The following is a 21,179-nucleotide window of genomic DNA, read 5'->3' as shown; positions in this document are numbered from 1 at the left end:
CTTGATTATCGAGATTTCAATAATACCCACAAGGAAGATCATGCGAATAACGCATTGATGAAACTGCTGCTCTATATTAGAATTCAATCGTACATTACATTGAAAACAATTCTTCGTTTCTTTCTTATCAATGACTCATTTCCTCGCGATTATCACCTTTGCAGCTTTTCTTATTGAGGCGCAGTTAACTTTAGATTATACCGCACAGTGGAACACATTTATCTGCTTGAAAAACTATTTAAAGAGTCCCAGATATATAGTTATGTTTTATAACATAATATTTACATCTTCTACCTAAATGGTAAAACGAAAAGATTATAAATGTCTAAACATTGAGAACAATACCTAGACAGATTTATAGTCGTTTTTATAATATTCGCGTATCTTTCAAGAAGGCTGTGGCGTTATTCAAATATACTACACTACTGTTTACACATGGTTATTATTGATTACACATACTGCAGTAAGAACTCCATTTATGCGAACTTGTCAAAGAATAGAACTCATAAGTGGAACGTTCATATAATAGTAGTTGACTGGATTTTATAATTACCTATAATCTTTTATCCAAATAGTCAGATTCGTAGTGGAAAAAACAAATTTAATCACACATCTGCTCATCGTTTCTCTGCTTGCAGAAATGCATCACATCTTATTTTGTAAATGAATTTCCGAGACCTGTAATTTCGAAATGCTCGGATTTTTAGCTAAACAATTTTTTTATTTATTTGTATTATTTTATTTATTTATGTTCTTATTAACTACAAAGAAAATTAATGAAGTTCATTTAAAAGAGTTGCATATGGGAGTTATTTCAGAATTTTACTTAATGAAAGAATTCCGATAAGTGGCGTTGTAGTATACTACGTATTTTGCATTTACTACGAAGCATACATATTTACTACACGTAATTGCGTATGTACAATGCACTTTAACACAGCGATGGTGACAGTAAACGACAGGTTGCTTTCTTGACGTCACATGGTTAGGTGTAGTAGAAGGGAGATTGCTTTCTTCACAGCACGCTCGTCCGTGCATCACAGCTGTCAATGGTATGGTTCTTTATAAAATTGTTTTCGTGTATTATAATCGAAAAGTAATGTGACATCTGTGAAACCTCCCTTTAAGTACTCGTTAACAATATTTGAATAAAAATCTAGAACAAAAAGATCAATTAACCAACCGTTGACATTTCATATATTACTTTTTAACCTAAAAAGTATGTTGGAAAACAGTGCACAGTCACTGTAATACAACCTGATTCCAGATGCTAACAAAGTTAGAGTAAAATTTTGTGTGATTGTTTTACATCGTATTATCCTAAAAATGGCTGATACATTAAAATATCTTAGGTGAGTAAAAATTGTATAATATGTATCTTTTTTTGTATATGTTCTTTTTGTAATCAATGTTCTTTCCTTCAAGTCTGTATTGGTTTGTAGCCTTTGGCTCTTATGCTTCAAATTTAAATTATGAATTAAAAATTTAATATCTAGTTAAAAATATGTTTTTGTTTTATACTTTAATCGATATATTTGTTATCTATGCTCTATAATAGTAAATAATTTTAGTAATGAAAAATTACTTACTATGTATTTTAGAATTTATTTTGTCACATGGAATGTGGCAACTAAATACCCAGAGGAGGATTTGCATGAACTTCTTGATGTGAATCAGATTAACGAGTCAAAAACATTACCAGATTTATACATTGTTGGGTAAGTATAATTTGCACAAATTTATTCGTGTCATCCATAAAATGATTAAATTCATAAATTACGTTAGATTACAAGAAGTTAAAGCTCAGCCACAAAATATGGTGATGGACATATTCTTCGATGATCCATGGACTAAATCTTTTAGGTATATATATAAACGTGGAAAATAATACAGTAACAAATTTAATTATATATATAAATTAACAGTTAAATTTCTGAAAGCTAATGATTGTTATGTCAAAAATGGTATTTAAGAATTTTATTGTATACAATTCTTGCAGAGATATATTAAAGAAATATGATTACGTAAAAATACGTACACAACGTTTACAGGGTCTTGTTTTAAATATCTTTTGCTTAAGAAAACATATTACACATTTAAGATTAATAGAGGCTCAATATACAAGGACAGGATGTGGAGGCATGTGGGTAAGAAGAAATTATAATTATATAAACTCATTCCTTAATTTTTTTTTAGTAAAAAGATACATTACTTAAAGGGAAATAAAGGTGCAGTGAGTATAAGATTAAATATGTATGGAATTAACATGTGTATAGTAAATACACACTTGACACCACATGATCATTTATTAACAGACAGAATTATGGATTATAATACAATACTCACAAGTCATAACTTTAGTAGTCCAGATACTTCAAAAATATTATTTCATGAGTCAGTAATATTCTTTAAATTAATTCAATTTAATCCATAAATACAAAATAAATTATCCATATCACTTTCCGTATAGTTATGTGTTTTGGATTGGTGACTTAAATTTTCGATTACATGGAGAGGATCTAACTGCCACAGAAATAGACATACTAGTTAGGAAAAATGAATTAAAATCCTTATTAACCAGAGATCAATTGAAGATGGTAATGGAGAAGGGTGAAGCTTTTTCTGAATTGAATGAGAATCCTATTACATTTCCTCCTACTTATAAATATGAATTTGCATCTCAAGAATTTGATCTCAAGTAAGATAAGACTATGATACTCACATTTTCTAATTGTATTTTCTTTTAACTAAGAATTTTCTATTTAGGCGTCGACCATCATGGACTGATAGAATTTTGTACAGAGTAAATGCAGATATTTATGACGATGTTAAATTAAATGCTATTCAGCGTAATTATAAAAGTCATTCCAATTATGTACAGTCAGACCATAAGCCTGTCACAGGAGAATTTGATATTGTCGTAAGATTTTTTGTACAATATAAAGATCAGTGAAAATTAATAATAAATAACAGAAAATGTCATTTTATTATAAAACTTTGCATTATGTTTATAGATTAGGCCAAATGTAGAGGACCATGGTGTAGAGTTCCAACCTGTGTCATCATGGTTTATAGATGAAGAAAATTCAGTATCATATAGATTATTAGGAGACGCGAGACCAGCTAGTGGCGATTGGGTGGGTCTTTTTCACAATGAATTTTCCAGTCTAGACGAATATATCGTTTATGAATATGTAGGTCGAGGTGAGCGAGATATCATTTTATTATATTTCTTTAAATATATTAATTTTCATTTTGCATACATATATCATAGTTATTTCGGTAAATCAATAATAAAGACTTATGGTAGGTAAATCGTCTCCAGTTCCTCTCGAACCACATTCGATCACCGAGCGAATTTACTTTAGCGATACTGCGCTTCGAGCACCAGGAATGTATCGTTTGGTATATGTTGCTCAACGAGGGAATCTTGTTGGAATTTTAGGCATTAGTCCACCGTTTCCAGGACATCACAGACCTGCTTGATAAATTGGTTCGTGTAATATAGTCAGAATAGGCAGAATGATAGTCGCTTAATGTTTAATGAATAAGATGCTGCACCTTATGTGTGTGCTTAGTTAACAAATTTATACACACAAATATTGGATAATTTTATTAAGTGGTTGAGAATTATTTTATTTGACTGTAACTCTTTGGGGTCCAATATTTTTTTATTTTCTTGTTAGGATGAATAACTATCTATAAAGACTAAAATACTATTTTGCATATACACTTATGCAACATATATATCATGAAAATGATAAACATATTGAATATTTTTTATGCTTCAAACTAGTACTGTATAGGATAATTCCACCAAATAAGGATGAACTGTACTTATTTCATGATTGTTTCTCTACAATTATTTTCATCTTCAAAGTTGAATGGTTGAAAGGGTATTGTCTTTCTGCAATGTGTTATTTGATTTTATGAGCATTGTAGATGCAATATGCACTTAGAAAATTGAATATTTCATAAGATATCTGATAGTTTACATTATACATCGATTTTGCTCATAAATTTTTGACATATTCATGTTGCTGTAATAGATAGAAAATTATGTCACAGAGAGCTAATATCATTATACCATATAAAATTTTGTCTACAAAAATTTTATTTTGTTTATATCTTAAAGATAATACTAGTTTAGCTTTTGGACTCAATATGAGTTTGAGTAACGAACAAATAATTGTTATACCAACAAGGACCACAAAGAGTTTAGACACATTAGAATTTTTACCTGTATGCATTGTCGTATTTATGAACTTAAACATGTATAAGAGATTTCTGGGAATTCAGGACAAAAAGACAAAACAAGAAGAGATTAATAAGTATTGTATTATTCAGTAAATAATAAGTATTTTGTAAATTAGTTCTTTCTAAGCAATTTGAGGATAAATAATTTTATTAAAAAACTATATTTTTATAATGAATTCGTAAAAATTAGTCTTTATTTTATGGAATAACGTTTTCGTACATAAAGTGTCCTATAAAATGTTGATATTTGCTGGATAATACAATAGCGATAAATGGGAATAGATATACATAGGTGAAAAATGATACTCTCGAAACAATACATAATGTAATTTATACAACACTCAATTTTCTGGTTAATGTTGAAAAGTTACTTTCGGTACCTGGTTTTGCTGTTGGGTTATTACCCAAAAGCATTAGTGCTTAATCGTCTTACGCTTCAGAGCATATAGCGAGTGTGTCAGGGTTATTTTTGCACACTTTATATTCGAACAAGCACTCCTAGATAATTACAAATTTTTATTAGTTTAGTAGAAAACCTTTTGGTTCGATTGGCGAAATGTGTGTAATGGTGGTTTGGTTGTACAAACCTATATTATTTTATTTTTGTATAGCACGACAGAAACGCAAGAATAGAGCAAATAAATGTATAATGTAGTATCGGGAAGGATACAAATAAAAAATATTTTTTACTCATACCAAGCAGTTTTTGAAATACCATTTATTGTTTTTTGTTGAAACAAACATATGTATATATTTAAAAATGGATATAATATTTATTATGAGAATGAATTTAATTTCACATAAATAATTTAAAAGTTTTACAATAAATAATACATTCCACTTCTAATGCTAATACTACCAAATACAAAACATATAACGTCGTCGCTTGTATTTTTTAATTTATTTATTACTAGTGCAAGTAAATAATTCTTAGCAGTTCTAACATATAAAAATTATTATTAACACATACTTTGAAGAATACAGTAATGAATACTAATTGAATTGTTTCAGACATGAATTTGTTTTTATTAAAATAATTTAATTATACCGTATTTTCATGAAATTTTATGTAAATAATAAATAGATAAATAATAAATGGAACTTAACGTTGCAGGATGCGCTTGCAAATATTATATATTTAGAAATTATTAGAAATGTTTTTAATGTTAACTATACAAGATTCAGAAGAATATACATACATATGTATATTAGATCTAAGATCATAATGTAACCTATTCGGTTATTCTCTGTTGTGTAATTAATGTACAGATATACAGATATCACAATTTGCATACACTATTGTAAAACGAGTTAGAGGCATTTTTACATAATCAAGACAAGTTTCTACGAAGCATGTTATTATTATGCGACTAACAATCCCAAATGCGACTTCAAACACAAGAATCAAGTGATCTATTATTAAATTCATAAAATTCATTTCATATTTAGAAAACTATGAATTTTTTAAGTCTTTTTTTCTTAGAGTACAAAAATATTCACAGGGAATATGAAGCATCGCAAAATAATTACAATGTGACAGCAAATCAGAAATGAATGGAAGAACGAAAAATGATTCGAAAATGAAATATAAACACATACATGTACATAAACCATGAAGCTTTCATTAGTATGAAATTATCCTCGCAATCGACACGTGGTAATCAAACTATTTAAAATAAATCGTATTATACAAAAATCACACTCGATACATAATCGATGATATGCAAAATAAATATTGACCTCATATATCGTGTTGATGAGATGCATATGTATATGTTATATCGATATTACGCGTATAATAAATAATTCGATAAGTCTTACATAAAATAAATTTGTTAGAATTATCAAACTTTTTTCGTTTGATTAATTCGACGCTTTATAAATAATTCATAGAAAAATTGTACGTCTAATCAAGGAACTTTCAAGCATGTTTCGGCAATTGATTTATAGTTATCTCATAATCCACGACGAATTCGAGGAAAGGTCGAAAAGTAAGTTATGTGCACGGAATGATCTTTTATCTAGGCACTGAGTCACCGTTCATTGTTGGAAGCAGATACAGTTCCATGCTTCCAGCTTCCAGTTCTGGTACTTGATTAATACCACGAAGTTGTTGTATTCTGTGCCACACAAAGTCTCTCGGTGGCCTTCGTAGAACAAATAAAGCGAAGATAAGAACACCTTGGAGAGCGTTTACAAGATCGAAGGAGGACCAGTCGAATGAATCTCCGTTGACGAACCAAAATATTAGTTCCATCGTCCAATTAAGACCCATCAAAACGAAAATAATCATGCAAACTAATGTGGTTCTCATGAGTCGTCGAAGATACTTTCGATCAAGTCGATCGGATTCTTGATTTCTCGCGAGGCGCCTTAAGTCGAGGTCCCTTTGATATTTAGTTAATTTGACGAAGGTTAGAACGAGAAGAATCACATTCCCAACAAGAAGCAATCCAATTGGTATGTAAAAGTATGGTATTGCTTCATCTTCCGCTGTAAATTCAAAAATAATAATATGTTTTATCGAATTAATATCGATATGTTTGTTTTAATTTGTAGTTTTATTATCTACTTGAAATTAATGATTTTACGGGGTAATGATATAGAAGTGAATCAAGATTGACACGAGTGATATATCATGAAACCTTTTCTTTTTTGATTGATATTTTTTTAGACAAGAGGCTGACTTCTCTGATCTCATACTTAAAAGAGTATTAAGACAGTACGAGGTTAATTGAAACACATTCATGATGTCGAATTGGAATTCAAATCAAATTGTTACAAATTAAAATTGCAGATGATATTATTGTTCTTTCATAAAATTGCCAAGTGGTGTCTTAAACAATGGTCGTCTGTAGACCAATATTTATTATACTAATATTTCTTTCCAGTTGTTACCGTCGTTTTGAATGATTTAAATTTATACGTCTTGTGTTAAATAGGTCACCAATGATTTGTGTTTCGTTCCTCGAAAGTATGTGAATAAAAATAACAGTGACAATTAGTCTTTCTTAGAGTGTCAAAATTAAGTGAAAACAAGGACCACGATATTATTAACGTTAAATATATGTGATATGTTTGTGAGAGTTAAACTGTAGGCGCGTGTGCGCGGTATGCAGTGAAATTCGAGTCCAACTCCACTTACATTTGAAGGAACAACTTTTCTTGGAGTTTGGTTTCACGTAAGTCGCCGGTATCATCGGACTGAGATCCATAATCATCGACACGAGGATAAGTATCACCGAGGGACCCCAGCACCATAACGAGTACCAAAAGAACAACATTCTGGGTTTCATCCTTCTGTATGTTCCACGATCCACATAGACACGCACCAATGACCACATTTCTATACACATCGCATTTAGCCAGAAGAAGCACGCGACGAAGGAGAACTGGATGACGAATGCTGGAAAAGCCAATTGCTTTTTAATTGTTCATTTAAAATCTCAAAGCAGCACTGGTTTTTCTTCCAAAAGAATTACGTGTTACATCAGATCATTTTATGGTATCCCGTAAATCGCGCTATCTATGGTAACGTACGTATAGAGTACGGTAGGACTCGATTTATCTTTAACTTATTAGGCAATGAACAGCTTTGACGATTTAGTAGTTTAGGAGAAAATAATAAGAGGTCGTAAAATAATTATAATAGGAGGTAATTAGATGAACGTATTCAGACGAAAAAAGCTCGTTAAATCGAATAGTAAAAATATCGGCACATACGCTTATTTTTTCCATGAAACGTTTTTTTATCAGGTTTTATATTATTACATCTTAAATTACATTTAAATGCTGTAATAAATTCAGTGTTGTGCAAATAAATTTTGGAGACATTACACTTTATTGCAATAAACCGAGTTCTACTGTACTATGTTTGGACAAGAATAACATTGTTTCTAATGTTTTTTATCAGATTGAACATTTCATCTTACCTATACTGGTACAAGCTTGATCCGACAACTCCATATTCCATAACTGTGTAATTGCTAACATCGTAAAAGCCAGCGCTAAGGATCCACAATAACGGCACAATGCCCTTCCAAAAATATCTCGCAAATTTGGTGTGATGGAATACGCTGCGATGGTAAGAATTAAGAATGGCACCGATATTAAAAGGCCGCAGGCATAGATTGTAATTCGGGAGTCTGCAGTGATTATTACGCGACCTGAAACAATTTTTTTAGCGTTCGTTATATAAGTTAATACGTGCAATGACTCTTTTAAAAGTATATTTCTGACTCTTTTAAGTTATTTTTAATTTTAATTTTATTTATATAATTCTTTTTAGTTTATAATTAATTTTAAAAGTATTTCTACCTACTTTCAGAAAAACATACAAAAGTGTGAAGTCCTAAATCTGGCACGATTTCTGCACAGTAGTTGATTCCAGGTTGCAGCATCGTTGGATCGTGATTCGGTGCATATACAGAACCGTTCGTTAATAAATAATTGTTATCTCTGTTATCGTTGTTTGGATTTAAAATATACCTAAAAAAGTATATATATATAATTTGGATAGATATAAAATTATAGATATTTTAGATATTTTAATACTTTTATTCATATAATTGTACTCTTTTCTTTAATTGATATATATGCAAATTTTTTTGCATAAATCGTAAATGATCAATCGTGCGATGATCATGGTGAGATAGTTAACATAATGATGCGCTTTGAATTAGAGAGAGAATGGATGAAAAGGTCACGTTAAGTCAGCAGTAGACTTTTCAATGTTTCTTATAACTTGAAGATTCCTTGGAAGCATAGATTGGATTACAAAGATGACATGTTTTCCTAACGAATTCGAAACTGTGTATAATCTATAAATTGTACACAACTGCATGATTAGAAGTGTTATGAACAGCCTGTGTAAACGTACTTGAGATAATTTGAAAGTCAGTCTGATCGTTTGCATTCGCATCAAAAATGAAAAAAAAGCGACACCTGTCCTTGGATACAAAATGTAGAAAACAGTCTGTGATACATAAGAGATAAGATGAAATCGTTTCTTATTGTGTTTATACGGAGGAAAATATGTACATATATATGATCTTTTTTATTTTATTTTCCTGCTTCGTTAAATTCCTTTATCAGGGATTCAAATAAAAACTTATCTTTCGTTTTTAAAAAAACCCTATTTGAACATGTGTGTTTCGTTTAGGAAAATATCTGTTCCTATGGAATTTTCATGGAAATAAATGTTATACTTAGGAACTTCTTTAAAAAGTGTTCTCATGGAACAGATATTTTAGAGTTTATATAATATATTTATATAATATTTATATGATAAAAGTTCCATGAAAACGAATTATTTTAGAACACGTATTAAAGACAAATAAGATAAATAAAAATCCTCAAGATAAATAAAAGTACCAAAATTTTAGGTACTAATCTTATTTAACAATATAATATCGTACTTTTGCAGAATAACGCTTTTTATTTTCGAAAACTTTTCTTTCTTTGCTCTCATCGAAACTTACGATGCAAGAACTCCTTCAAAAAATGTTTCACGGTCTATGTTTTAAATAGAACCTATTTAAAAGTTTCATAACTCCTTCGATCTCTGCTTTTTATCAATGTTATATCAAAAGTGTCAATAAAATTAAATCGTTATTCCTGCTACTTGGAAACTTAAGTATACTCACTTTTTGTATTTGCAAGGATCTCCGATGATCGCAACGAACGAACTTCGAACTTCACCGGGAACCTCGTAACCAAATGCATTAAAACCATAAAAGATGGGAGAGAAATTTTCAGTCATGGAGGAATCCAGATAACAAACCGAGCCCTGAGTACCGTTTTTTACGAGAACTTCACCCAGTGGACAACATTTTCCAACCACAGATAAATTTTTGTACTCTTCAGGTATTATCGTCATGTTTTCCTGTAACATGAGATCAAAGGATATTCTTATGTATATCTAAAAAATGTACTCGTTTATCCGAACGATCAAAAATTTTATCTTATCGAATCAAAAGGCTTTATATTTACGTTTCTTACACATTCTTACTGATACATTCGAATTATATAATTTCGTGTAACAGAGAAGCATGAATTAAAATTAATCAATAACTTTTGTACGATAAAACACTACCAAAGTTGCGATTGATAATCGAACAAGAACGAAGATCTGTGTGAGTTTTAATCGTATTTAATCTGCCTAGGTCTTAAAGAAAAATCATGCGGCAAACTTGCCACTGACAACATATGCTAATTATTATTCACGAATTTATATTTACGTTTATTCTCTTCAATCATATCGCGACTTTACGATAGGATTACAATTTTACGTTTCCAACATTTCAAAGATAGATGGACATAGATAGGGCGAAAAGTCTAAAAATAACTAAATGAACACACAGCTATCTATATTTATCGTATACACATCTATTTGCTGTGCTCCACAAAAATGGTTTGGCAATGTATAATTAGACCTACTGAAATTTTATGTTTATGCAAATTTCGTATAAATACTGCGAGCACCGTTCCAATTCCTATCAAGATATTATTGGCCGTTATCAAGCGTATTCAGCATTTATACAATACAAAAATTCGACTCTTTGTCATTTCAAATTCTTTGATATTGAGGTCTGATTAAATTTGATTTATTTCATTAAATTATTATTACTGTATATATATTAATATTTATATTTTTTAAATTATACGATATTTGATTAAACGATTTGTCACTGGATTATCATATCTAAATAACATTTTTATTAATGCGCCTATACGTACCAAAGGAATGGGATATATGATCGGTTTGATGGATTGTTGAATCGTTTCGTTGTCCATACTGGCAGTGCAAATCGCCAGTTCAGAAAAAAGAATTTGAAACAAAAAGAAGAACAGCACTGGAGATTTCTTCAAAGTCCCAGGCATGTTGTTTCTTTGGATTCTGTTTATATGTGCTGCGAAAACTGCCATAAAAATTTTTATAACGTTCTTTAAATATATTTGTCTGATACAGATTTCTTGGCTTCCTGCGTTCTTTTTTCTTTTTCTTAATGCACTTGGTTAGAGAAATCTTTCCCAAAATGTAGTTTTCTGTCAATCCCGTTAATGAAAATACCTTCGTAAAACAACGGGAACTTTACCAGCCGTAAAGAAATAACAAAATTTGAACGTTCGACTCATCGATGACATTTTGTCTCTTTCAGATTCAGCTTGGTATCTTCCTTCTAACTTGACTACGTCGTCGACTACGACTTACGCTTCTCGTACGAAGAATATTTTACCAAACGTTCGGGTGTTTCTAAAACTTTTCCGAACGTGTTTGGTGTTCCATATAATTCATTTGGTCAATATGCACCTTTCAGGCTGAATTTCGTTCTCAAGGTTTTCCTTGAAATATCCAAACCGGAAGAATGTTCGATGCTTGTTGGTAGAGATTTGACGTAATAAAGATATACCTTCAGACTTCCGCACTCTATCGGTTTACAGCTTCTGCTTCGCTGATTATTTTCTTGCTATCGATTAAAGACTGAGCAATGTGGAAGATAATAGCGCTCGCTTCGTTCGAGTATCAACTTCGATAACTCTACTATCTCTTCCAACAGTTAATACATCGAAGGAAAATCTTTCTCCGATCGGTACGTTTCGTTAAAAACTACCTGCCTCTTGTACATACTACGTTCCACGGATTTGGTCAATCAAATTCCAGTCTTTCAAACGAGACCTAGAACATACAATAGGAATTACTTAATCGCTCGGTTTCTCGTAACCGCTGTGTGATCTTCGAAATGCATTTATCTTCACGCAATGACTCGGTGAAACGATTTTTATTCTCAAGGCAACTTGTGGCTGGATTTTCCGCGATTATTTGCCGAGAATAACCGAGAATCCAGTCGACTAAACGATTAACCAAATGATAAAAACTCGACGATCGGTGTTAGAGCTCGTAAAAAATGTTAAACATCATCCTAAGAGGATTTAATAAACCTGTGGTCATTCACCTATAATTCTCGTTATTTCGAGGACAAAAGTAGACGAAAAAGCGAGCTGGACCTTTACGGCAATGAGTCGAATATTGTTTCACGTGTTTTCATTCAAGAAACGTCCGATGTATTCATTGACACGGGACCAAGGAAGCACATTAATTTTAGAAGTCTAGTAAGAAACACGAACCGGTATTGGTACATCCGACTAGACGTCTCAGCTGGCACATACCTGTTCCTTGATCTCAACATATACCGCTTAAAATTGATCACCGCGCGGAAAGAATTTATGTAGATGCTATCTTGATATTATATGACTTAAATCACTGTTAAAATTATTATCATACGTTCGAGTAAAAATTATGTCGCAGTTTTCACAGTTGCCTGAGCAAACTATAATAATTTATTCGATGGCACAACTTCACAAACCAGAAAATATCACCGGCCCGATCACGAAAATTAACGCTTTCGACCGATTCGTGGCTCGACGATTATAATTGTATGATCGTTCGTGTTGAAAGCTGCGGGAAACACCGGATCACGTAACGGAGAATCAAATCCTGTTGAAATTTACGTGGTTACCCATCGATGTCTGGCAGCATACTGGCCGTATTCCTCGAGGCACAAGGCCTTTATTTATCAGTGCACGATTACTCGTACGGATGCATACATCATCGAAGATTCAGTAGACAGATGTAATTATTGCGTATTCGTTGAACTCTGTTCGATAATTTTATGAGAACAAACAAATTAGGAAATCTTTACAGAATATCTTTTCCTTTAATCGTTCGACCGCTATTCTTTTTTCATTCGCTTCACCCTTTATGTCATTTATATTTCATCGTGCTGGAACGTTCATCAAAAGGAGGAAATTTTTATTTTATTTTTTCGACAGTATGTAAATGATTTTGTGTTCTATGTTCTAGTAGAAATAAAATTACTTTGCATTGAAAATGAACTTATATCAGATAGAATATACTTCCGGTAGAATATAATTCCGATAGAATAGATAGTGTGTCAACATTTTTGGAACAGATGGTTGTTGATAGAACTCTTTTACTCTGTACGAGTGAGATAATACAATAGATAAAAAGATGACTGAATTTCATATTACACTTTGCGATATATTTTTGGATTAATGTTAATTTGATCTATTTGATATGAATTTTAGTTGATATTTTTATATACGCCATCGTCATATTATAATATTATCAGCTATTACAATATCTTCTATTATGTTCTTTAATTACGTACAATGTAACGTACAGGAAATTCCAGATGATAATCAGGAAAATAGACTGGAATCGATAAGTTAGCACAGTGTCTCTATTACGAAGTTAAAAAGTCCATTTTCTAAAACAAACATCCTGTCCGAATCTCAAAGAGGAAAGTAAACCCGCGTACAGATATGAATAAAATTTATATAAATATCGTGCTTTCCACGGATCTTTAGATTCTCGAAAACCTGTAGCCACATAATAAAATTTTACGATAAAAGTAGATTTATATAACGTAGTAAAATTTGATCGAGAATCTGTTCTCGTGCGGTAATACTCGAGTAAACGTCGGACGATAGATCAAAATGACAACATCGAGGCAACATCGAACATTTTCTTCCTTTGTTCATCGTTGGCCGACATTTCGTAGAAAGTAAGAAAGTATGCGGTCGCGCTTTGTAGACTATCCGCGAAATCCAGTGAATTCGCGTTATTCGTCAACCTTCCTGTCTACGTTCATTAAAAATACCTTCGGACGATATCGGAAATGTGACGTAATATCAAGGAAATTTTTCTATTATCGCCGATGAGATGACGTAGGCGTGTGAGTTATAATCGCAAATATAGTAGCTCGTCACGAAGAAACTCCAATTTTGAACTTTGTTACAAATATCATTCTGCGAAATGCAAGTTTTACCGGTGGCTTCTGCGAATTCCTCGTACTTTCGATCAGCCAGTCAACAATGTACGTACTTACGTTATCCTTTCATACACACGATATTTGCAGCTTGCAGAACCGAGGGATGCAGCTCTGCAAATTCCATCGAAATTTGCAGTTTCGCCTAAGCAGCAACTGACCAAAATACATTTGTCTTCCAACGATTTTGAAGATTTTTGGTATATTTGGAAGCATTTTATTGGTATCGTTCGTAGAGATATTTATTTGAAGTGCAATGTTTTATCTTTATCAGGCGGATGAGCTTGTGTTGAAAGGTGATCGATTCTTTTTTCTTATGTACTTCGTGAAAGTTCAACATTTCATTTATTCTCTTTATATTTTAATCATTTGTAACATTAATTAAAATTTTAATATGAAAATCTTACGTTGGCCAGGTAATACGATCACGGTGTAATTTTCGAAGCTTGCAGTACGGTACAGACATTAATCACCAGCGATATATTTAGAGAGAAACCATGATCGGTTAGAGCTGACTAGAAGTTTAAAAATTCACAAGTTCTTCTTATTGACTTTAATGGAGTTTCTCATTGAACTTTCTATTAGCCAATTGAAATGAGTAGTCTTTATTTATACGTATCAAAGGGACTGGCGTAAAAAATGTCTTATAAGAAATATTCTTGTTATCAATTTCAATCGCACACATCATATAAATTTACTGCGTAATATAAATTTACTGTAATTTATAAATATATGAATACCATTACAATGTATATGTGGTATAAGTATATACTATCTTACAGTAGACAAAATATATAAACAAGGGAAAAAATAAAATGATTTTAGACGATAAAAAATTGCACGTTTTAACTTTATTTTAAGAGAATTTTTAAAAAAGTACGCGAAACAAATTTAATTTTACAAATCGAATCTGCGCGTGTAAGTATATACGTAGAAACACGATGAAAATATAATTGAATAAATAAAACAGAAGGAATGACATATAACGTTAAACACGTATGATCTAAGAACGTGAACATTGAATGATTCTTGACTTTTATAGTTATCGTTCGACCGTCGTAGACGATGAATTGTCGAGCATTGTAATTAAATTCCTAAGTACATGTAATTCGTCGACTTCACGTACATATTTCCCTGAAAGTCATTTCTGACGTCAACGCGAGTGTTAAGGAGAAAGTTGAATATATATCGTTGTAATGTTAAAACGGATTTTACGCGGGAAGTAGTCGCAAAAACGTGTAATGTTTTTATGGAATTGTAAATGAGAAAGAAAAAGCATCGACGAAAATCGTATTTACGAATTCTGTTGAAAAAAAAATATAAGACGGCAATAAAAATGTAAATGACTTATACGTTCGATATAAACACTCGCATCAAAAAATACTTGCAAGTCTAAAAGATACTAGTCACGAATTTATCTTTGCCTTTTTATTATCTGCGCGATAATATTGATTCACGGTATAAATAGTGAAAATGTTTTTTATAAAGTTCTGAGAAGTATTGGATATCTATATGTTTGTATGTTTAATCTTGCAAAAGATAGAGCGGCTGAAAATCAAATCTCCGCGCGCCTACGTTCCCGCCAATTTCGTAGCGTTTCGATAATCGACTGGTAGTTGTACCGGTGTTTCAGGAGGTTAAACTTCTATGAAGTCGAATGAAATTCAAATTTAGCGATTGACGCAATGGGCGTTTGTATCAGTGAGCAGTTTACCAGTTTATATTGTTAGGATCAATGGGATCAGACGTAAGAATGGAGTGAGTTGAGTCAGAAAAATCCAATGACGTCTTGGAATGTGTAGGCGTGCTGAACCTGGGAGAGGGTTTTACCAGACCACCTGTAGCGATGACGAAATATTCGCCGAATACAAGATATACGTAAGAATTTCTTATTGTTTTTATATTAATAGTTGTGTATTATAATTAAACGGAATTTTTATGCAAATTCATATTTTTGAAGATATAATTAAAAAAGTAAAATCTCTGTAGAAAATTGCTTTACCTACCAAGTACATATTATAGAAGGTGTTATATTTTGGATATTTATATATTTTTTCAATTTACGTACATTCTGCGCAGTTTTGCATTTTAGAATTTTCTATAAATAAATAAAAATTCGCGATCTAATTATAATACAAATATGATAATTAAGATGTATCGTTTATTTCATTTTTTCAATAGACTTTGACGATATAATCAGTTGTGAATATTTGTATAATTAAAATTGTTGGATAATAATGACTATGGTTAAAGAGACAAAATAATTTATTTAAATTTTTCGAAAATTAAAGAAAGTAACATCATGATTGTCGTATTAATTGTAAAACATAGATCATAACCTGTGAAAAAGAGGTAGGAAAAGGTACACAAATTTTTTTGATAATTTTCAAGGTATTTTAATAATACCATTTACACAGTGGGTGGCATTCGTTGTACCAAGACTATTGTTCGTATCAAAAAAATAAATACGTAGTTGACATTCCAGATAATTATTCTTAAAATGTTCCATATATGCATTGTTCCATAGATACAGAAACAACATTGATAAATTTTATTACCATGTATGTAGGTGTCGCATTATTTCGTATCTGCTTTTCGATAAGTTCATAAATATTTGAATGATATATAAGTTAAATATTTGGGCCACTCAAAAACGAATACCTAACCACTCTATTATTCTTAGTTGAACGATCGAAAGAATTATATTTTTAAACTTTGTTCAAAATGGTAATAGCCGATAACGAATCACTATGCTCTCTAGTAAGAAATATCGTAAATCTCGAACTTCATTCAGCCGATAACACAGATTTCTATCTATGAAACTAGCCTTATTGCAGCAAAAACTACACAAAAGCATTAATCTTAAATCTTTCGTATTTATTTCTTTATGTTTTGTCCAGATTATGTTATCTATCTTTAAACAAGTGATGCTTGTTATAAAGTATAAAGGAATTTATATAATTTCAATATTTTGAAACTTTATAATATTTAAACATTAATTGCGATATTAGTTACTAAAAAGTAAACATGTCATGTAACATTTATTCATTCATAGAAAAGTTTGATTTATATGTATATAATTATATTTATCATCAGACTAAATTGTTTTCTACATTGAAACAAATTAAATCATTCATGAAGTTATTGCATTCTAATTTTTTAACAGAACTCCGTTAAACTTTATACATAAAAAAATCAAGGAAAAGACTTAATCATTGCCGTCCCAAGTTATTCACTGATTAAAATCCACTTCCTTGACATTTCGTTAAATGAACACTCCCTCGGATTACCTGGCCGGAAGCCATTCATGTGATGCAGTTGTTACCAACAGTAATCATGCTCGAGGGTAGACACATTGATTTTTTCTTTTTTTCGAACAAAAATACAGTCTGTTGGCGAACGTTTACAAATATTTTCAGACAAACGATCTGTCAGAAAAATGATATTCGTAACAGAGTATTTAAACGTCGATCGAGTATTTTAACGTATATAACAGATCTACATATTCTACTGATCAATCGATTTAGCCATCGTCGAGTAGAAAGGGTCGATTAGGAAATCGACCGAAGGCGCGTTTTTCACGAAACAAAGTTTATCGAGGCCGCATTCTTCCGCTTTATCTGCCGATGTACGGAGTTCCTGCTAAGTCGCGGACAAAATTGTCGCGAGTCTCGCGTGCGTTCACGGTCAGTGACGTCTCCCTTCTATGTATGCTCCCTCGTCTCGTCCTGGACGAAGTCCATCACGTGACCTTGCTGGTATACCTCGTGTTTGCCTTAAGTCACGAACGAATACAAGGAAGAGCATCTTTATTCGGTGATAAAAACAGCCCGTAGTTAACAATATCTATCGTTCTCTGGTTCGACGACTCCGGTACGTCGACCAAGTCGAAATCGTGAATATCAACATACCGAAATTGTAAATCGTCGGGTCATCGTTCATCGTGATGCAACACTGTCGAGTCAATAGTGCTTTCATTTGAAAGAATTTCTTTTATGATTACGTCCTTAGACACGCAGACCCCTCTTCGTAACATTGTTTGTCGATGGTTCTTCAACACAATGATACCTGGCATTGTGAAATTCGTTGTGTATCCTGTTTGAAACATAGAAGTATAAAATACACGGAATATCGTCAATTAAGCTTTCATCAAAAATTCAGGAAAAAATGTTATATTCTAACATTTAGTTCGTTGTTGTAGATAGGAAACAATTTATTTTCAGTTTCGTAACTATGTTACTTCTAAATGAAATATTGTCTGAAACGATATAATTACCGCTATCGTATTCATTGTTATTTTAACCTAACTGTAGAATTTCCTACGAACGTCGTTAAAACCACGATGACATTTGAAATTACATTTTACTCCGATTTAAACATATACTCGATTTTATCTGTTCTTTTCTCATATAATTGACGTTCATCGAATCAGGTTGATATTATCAAAGTGTCCCCAACCGTGTTTTATTCGGAATTGCTGAACCGAACTGCTTTGAAATGAAAAAAATCAACAAAGCAAGCATCTCGCCCGCGATGTTGGATTATTTTCAGTAGAATTGTCAGGAATATCATATAAAATAAAAATCATCGAAAACAATTGGCGGCAGCGGCGCGAAGGGAGCGTATGAAAGGATCGAAGCTTGCGAATGGAAGGGCGGAAGTGCAAACGGGGCTTAATGCAGCATCAGCATCCGACACGGTGTACTGCGCCGCGAATCTGTCTTTATCCCTCCATTGAGTCGCCTCCCTCCTTTTAATAAAAATATTTCTCTCTCTCTGTTCCACCGCTTCTCACTTGGTGCACGATCCTCTCTCTTCCACTTTGACCTCTCAGGGCCTCTCTATCCCGCGAACGCTTCGGGGATATAGGGTGAGTACGATTTCGGCCCCCTTCGTGGAGCCACTTAACGAGGAGGTGCTCGTTTATCGAAAACTAGTTCCTCGTCGGGGACACGGGTAAATCTCTCGTTCAGAAAATACCAACGCTCTCCTTCTTCTCCTTTTTTTTTTTTTCTTTCGTTCTCTTTTCTTTCCTTTCCGTGTATCCATGTTGCACATCAAAAATATCCGAATATTGGACAAGTTGGAATCGTGTGAAATTGACAATAAAATACGTATAAATCCGATATATAGAGAATCGGAAAAAGAGTTCGTTCAACGTTCGAATTAGTCACGACCTTGCGCTAATTTGTTACTCGCAATTGGAGATGTTAGGAAAATCGTTGAAACACTTCGTTATCGGATATTGCGGATTTAAAACGACAGAAGAAAGGGTTGTTGATAACGCGCAGCTTAATCGACAGGATTTTTCTCTGTTTTAATGCCGGTAAAATCGTTGATACCATTGTAATCGAAGTTACCTTCGGTACACTCTGTATACCCGTATATACACACAGGTTATCCCATTCTCTTCCTCTGCGTCTGTCCTCGTTCGGCGTACCTTCGGTCTCTTTCCATGGTCGGTGCTCCGGTCGCGAGCTGGCTATCTCGGGGTAAGGGGTAAGAACGTTATAGTGCCGGGTCTATACGTCTTGTCGCCCCGTACTAGATTCATATCAGCACCGCCTCGCGCACTAATTTACTTTCATTACGATATTAGCTAACTTGCGATATTAGCAAACTAACATTATCAAATATCGAACTATATGAAATCTAACTATACGATTTGATTTGTTGTGTTGCGGTAATTTGATAAATTGAAAGGGGCAATACATACAGCAATGGTTGAATATGGATAAGAAAAAATTTATCGGAAATATACCGTGTTTTTCTATTAAATTACTATGGAAATGTTCTGAAATGTTTTTATAGTATAAAATTATAAAGATATACGCGTGTGGCCTTCGATGACTCATACGAATAAAGAGATTTAATAATTGCGAACAAAGTTACAAAGCGTTATGAAATAAATGAGAATTAGCATCTTTAAGTAGTCGATTAATCCGGTATAAAAGTTGTCACATTGCTTTTGGCATAAAAGAACCGAGAAGATCGAATCTCGCGTTGAAAATGTGGAAACACACTTTACTTTATAAATAACTTGCGACGCGTTTATTCACTTACACACTTGCAAAGCATAAAATTAAAATGTCTATTTTGGTGCGGAAATTATTTAAAAAATTTGCATGCTAAATTTAACTCGATCAAATGGTCCCGAATTACTAAAATGATTCAATAGACGAACGATATAGCGCATTAACGATACCAAAGAAAAAAATAAAACAAATTGGAAGAAACTTATTACTGGCTTATATTATTACAGCACTATTTTTAATTTAATCGTACGGTATGGCATAAAAACATCAGGACGTATCGTACTAAATTTCGTATTTCTCACCAACGACTTTATCCAAATCTAAAATTTCAATTAGTTTTCGGTGCACCAAAGTAACTGACATAGACAAAAATAGCCAACATTAGAGTTATAAGATCTATCGCATCGTTCAGAAGTAGCCAAACAAATTATTTCCACCGAATCCTCCAACGATACGTATTTTCAAAGTTCTTCCATAGAAATCATAAGTTTCGACGACTTAAAGCGTAAATGGTAAAAAAGGGCAAAGTAAATAGAAATAATTGTTTTTAAGGAAGCAAACGAAAGAGGAGAAACGAAGGAAATAAGACAAGGGCATCACGGATAGATCCGGTCCTGGCTCGCGATTCCGTGGAGCGGGGGCGGCGGCGACGAAGTGGAAGGCAACGAGGAGGTACCGACAGTAGCTCCCAGACAGTGACTCCGCGCGTAACGACATGTAACCGGTGGATAAATCTTCTGAGTGTTATGTCATCGATGACAATTGTTCGTCAGCCACGATTTCATCGTCGACGATTCGTGCATGGTCAAGGATAAAGGTGTCGTTGCAGGAATGCGTGCAGAAACCCCGTGAAAAAAGCTGAAAGGAAGAGAACGCGCTTGTTGGAAACGGACCTTGAAGTCGCGAAGTCGGGACAGTGGAAAGGATTAAAGAATTTCGAGGAGAGAGATTTAGGGTGCGACAAGGCCGGCGCAACCACCGTGTAAGCAGCGACAGAGAGAAAGAGAGAGAAAGAGAGAGGGAGGGGGAGGGAGGA

General features: G+C 32.8%; 2 protein-coding genes and 2 long non-coding RNA genes across 4 annotated transcripts; 3 read left to right on the top strand and 1 right to left on the bottom strand.

The window, feature by feature from the left end:
• Nucleotides 1–959: 959 nt before the first annotated feature.
• Nucleotides 960–4,005, top strand: LOC117235469 (inositol polyphosphate 5-phosphatase K-like). The gene is made up of 9 exons (XM_033497514.1): nucleotides 960–1,352; nucleotides 1,602–1,718; nucleotides 1,786–1,863; nucleotides 2,000–2,147; nucleotides 2,219–2,394; nucleotides 2,471–2,698; nucleotides 2,767–2,920; nucleotides 3,015–3,204; nucleotides 3,311–4,005. Exons 1-9 carry the CDS (start codon nucleotides 1,327–1,329, stop codon nucleotides 3,484–3,486), a joined length of 1,293 nt encoding a protein of 430 aa, XP_033353405.1. The 5' UTR covers nucleotides 960–1,326; the 3' UTR covers nucleotides 3,487–4,005.
• Nucleotides 4,006–5,093: 1,088 nt separating this feature from the next.
• On the bottom strand, nucleotides 5,094–11,184 carry LOC117235466 (G-protein coupled receptor Mth2-like). The gene is made up of 6 exons (XM_033497508.1): nucleotides 10,996–11,184; nucleotides 9,903–10,141; nucleotides 8,579–8,745; nucleotides 8,190–8,423; nucleotides 7,403–7,663; nucleotides 5,094–6,750 (listed from the first exon to the last, which is right to left on the bottom strand). Exons 1-6 carry the CDS (start codon nucleotides 11,182–11,184, stop codon nucleotides 6,275–6,277), a joined length of 1,566 nt encoding a protein of 521 aa, XP_033353399.1. The 3' UTR covers nucleotides 5,094–6,274.
• On the top strand, nucleotides 6,589–8,341 carry LOC117235477. Its single transcript, XR_004493678.1, has 3 exons — nucleotides 6,589–6,717; nucleotides 7,345–7,762; nucleotides 8,171–8,341. It is a non-coding gene; the product is annotated as an uncharacterized LOC117235477 (long non-coding RNA).
• A 4,288-nt stretch (nucleotides 11,185–15,472) lies between the features above and the next one.
• LOC117235389 lies at nucleotides 15,473–21,140 on the top strand. The gene is made up of 2 exons (XR_004493663.1): nucleotides 15,473–15,986; nucleotides 20,696–21,140. It is a non-coding gene; the product is annotated as an uncharacterized LOC117235389 (long non-coding RNA).
• The last annotated feature ends 39 nt before the right edge of the window (nucleotides 21,141–21,179 follow it).

The sequence above is a fragment of the Bombus vosnesenskii genome, unplaced genomic scaffold (genome assembly GCF_011952255.1).
Source record: "Bombus vosnesenskii isolate JDL3184/JDL3185 unplaced genomic scaffold, Bvos_JDL3184-5_v1.1 scf7180000013316, whole genome shotgun sequence".
Classification (NCBI taxonomy): domain Eukaryota; kingdom Metazoa; phylum Arthropoda; class Insecta; order Hymenoptera; family Apidae; genus Bombus; species Bombus vosnesenskii.
The sequence above is the reverse complement of the archived record's forward strand: the minus strand, read 5'-3'. Positions and strand labels throughout refer to the sequence as shown.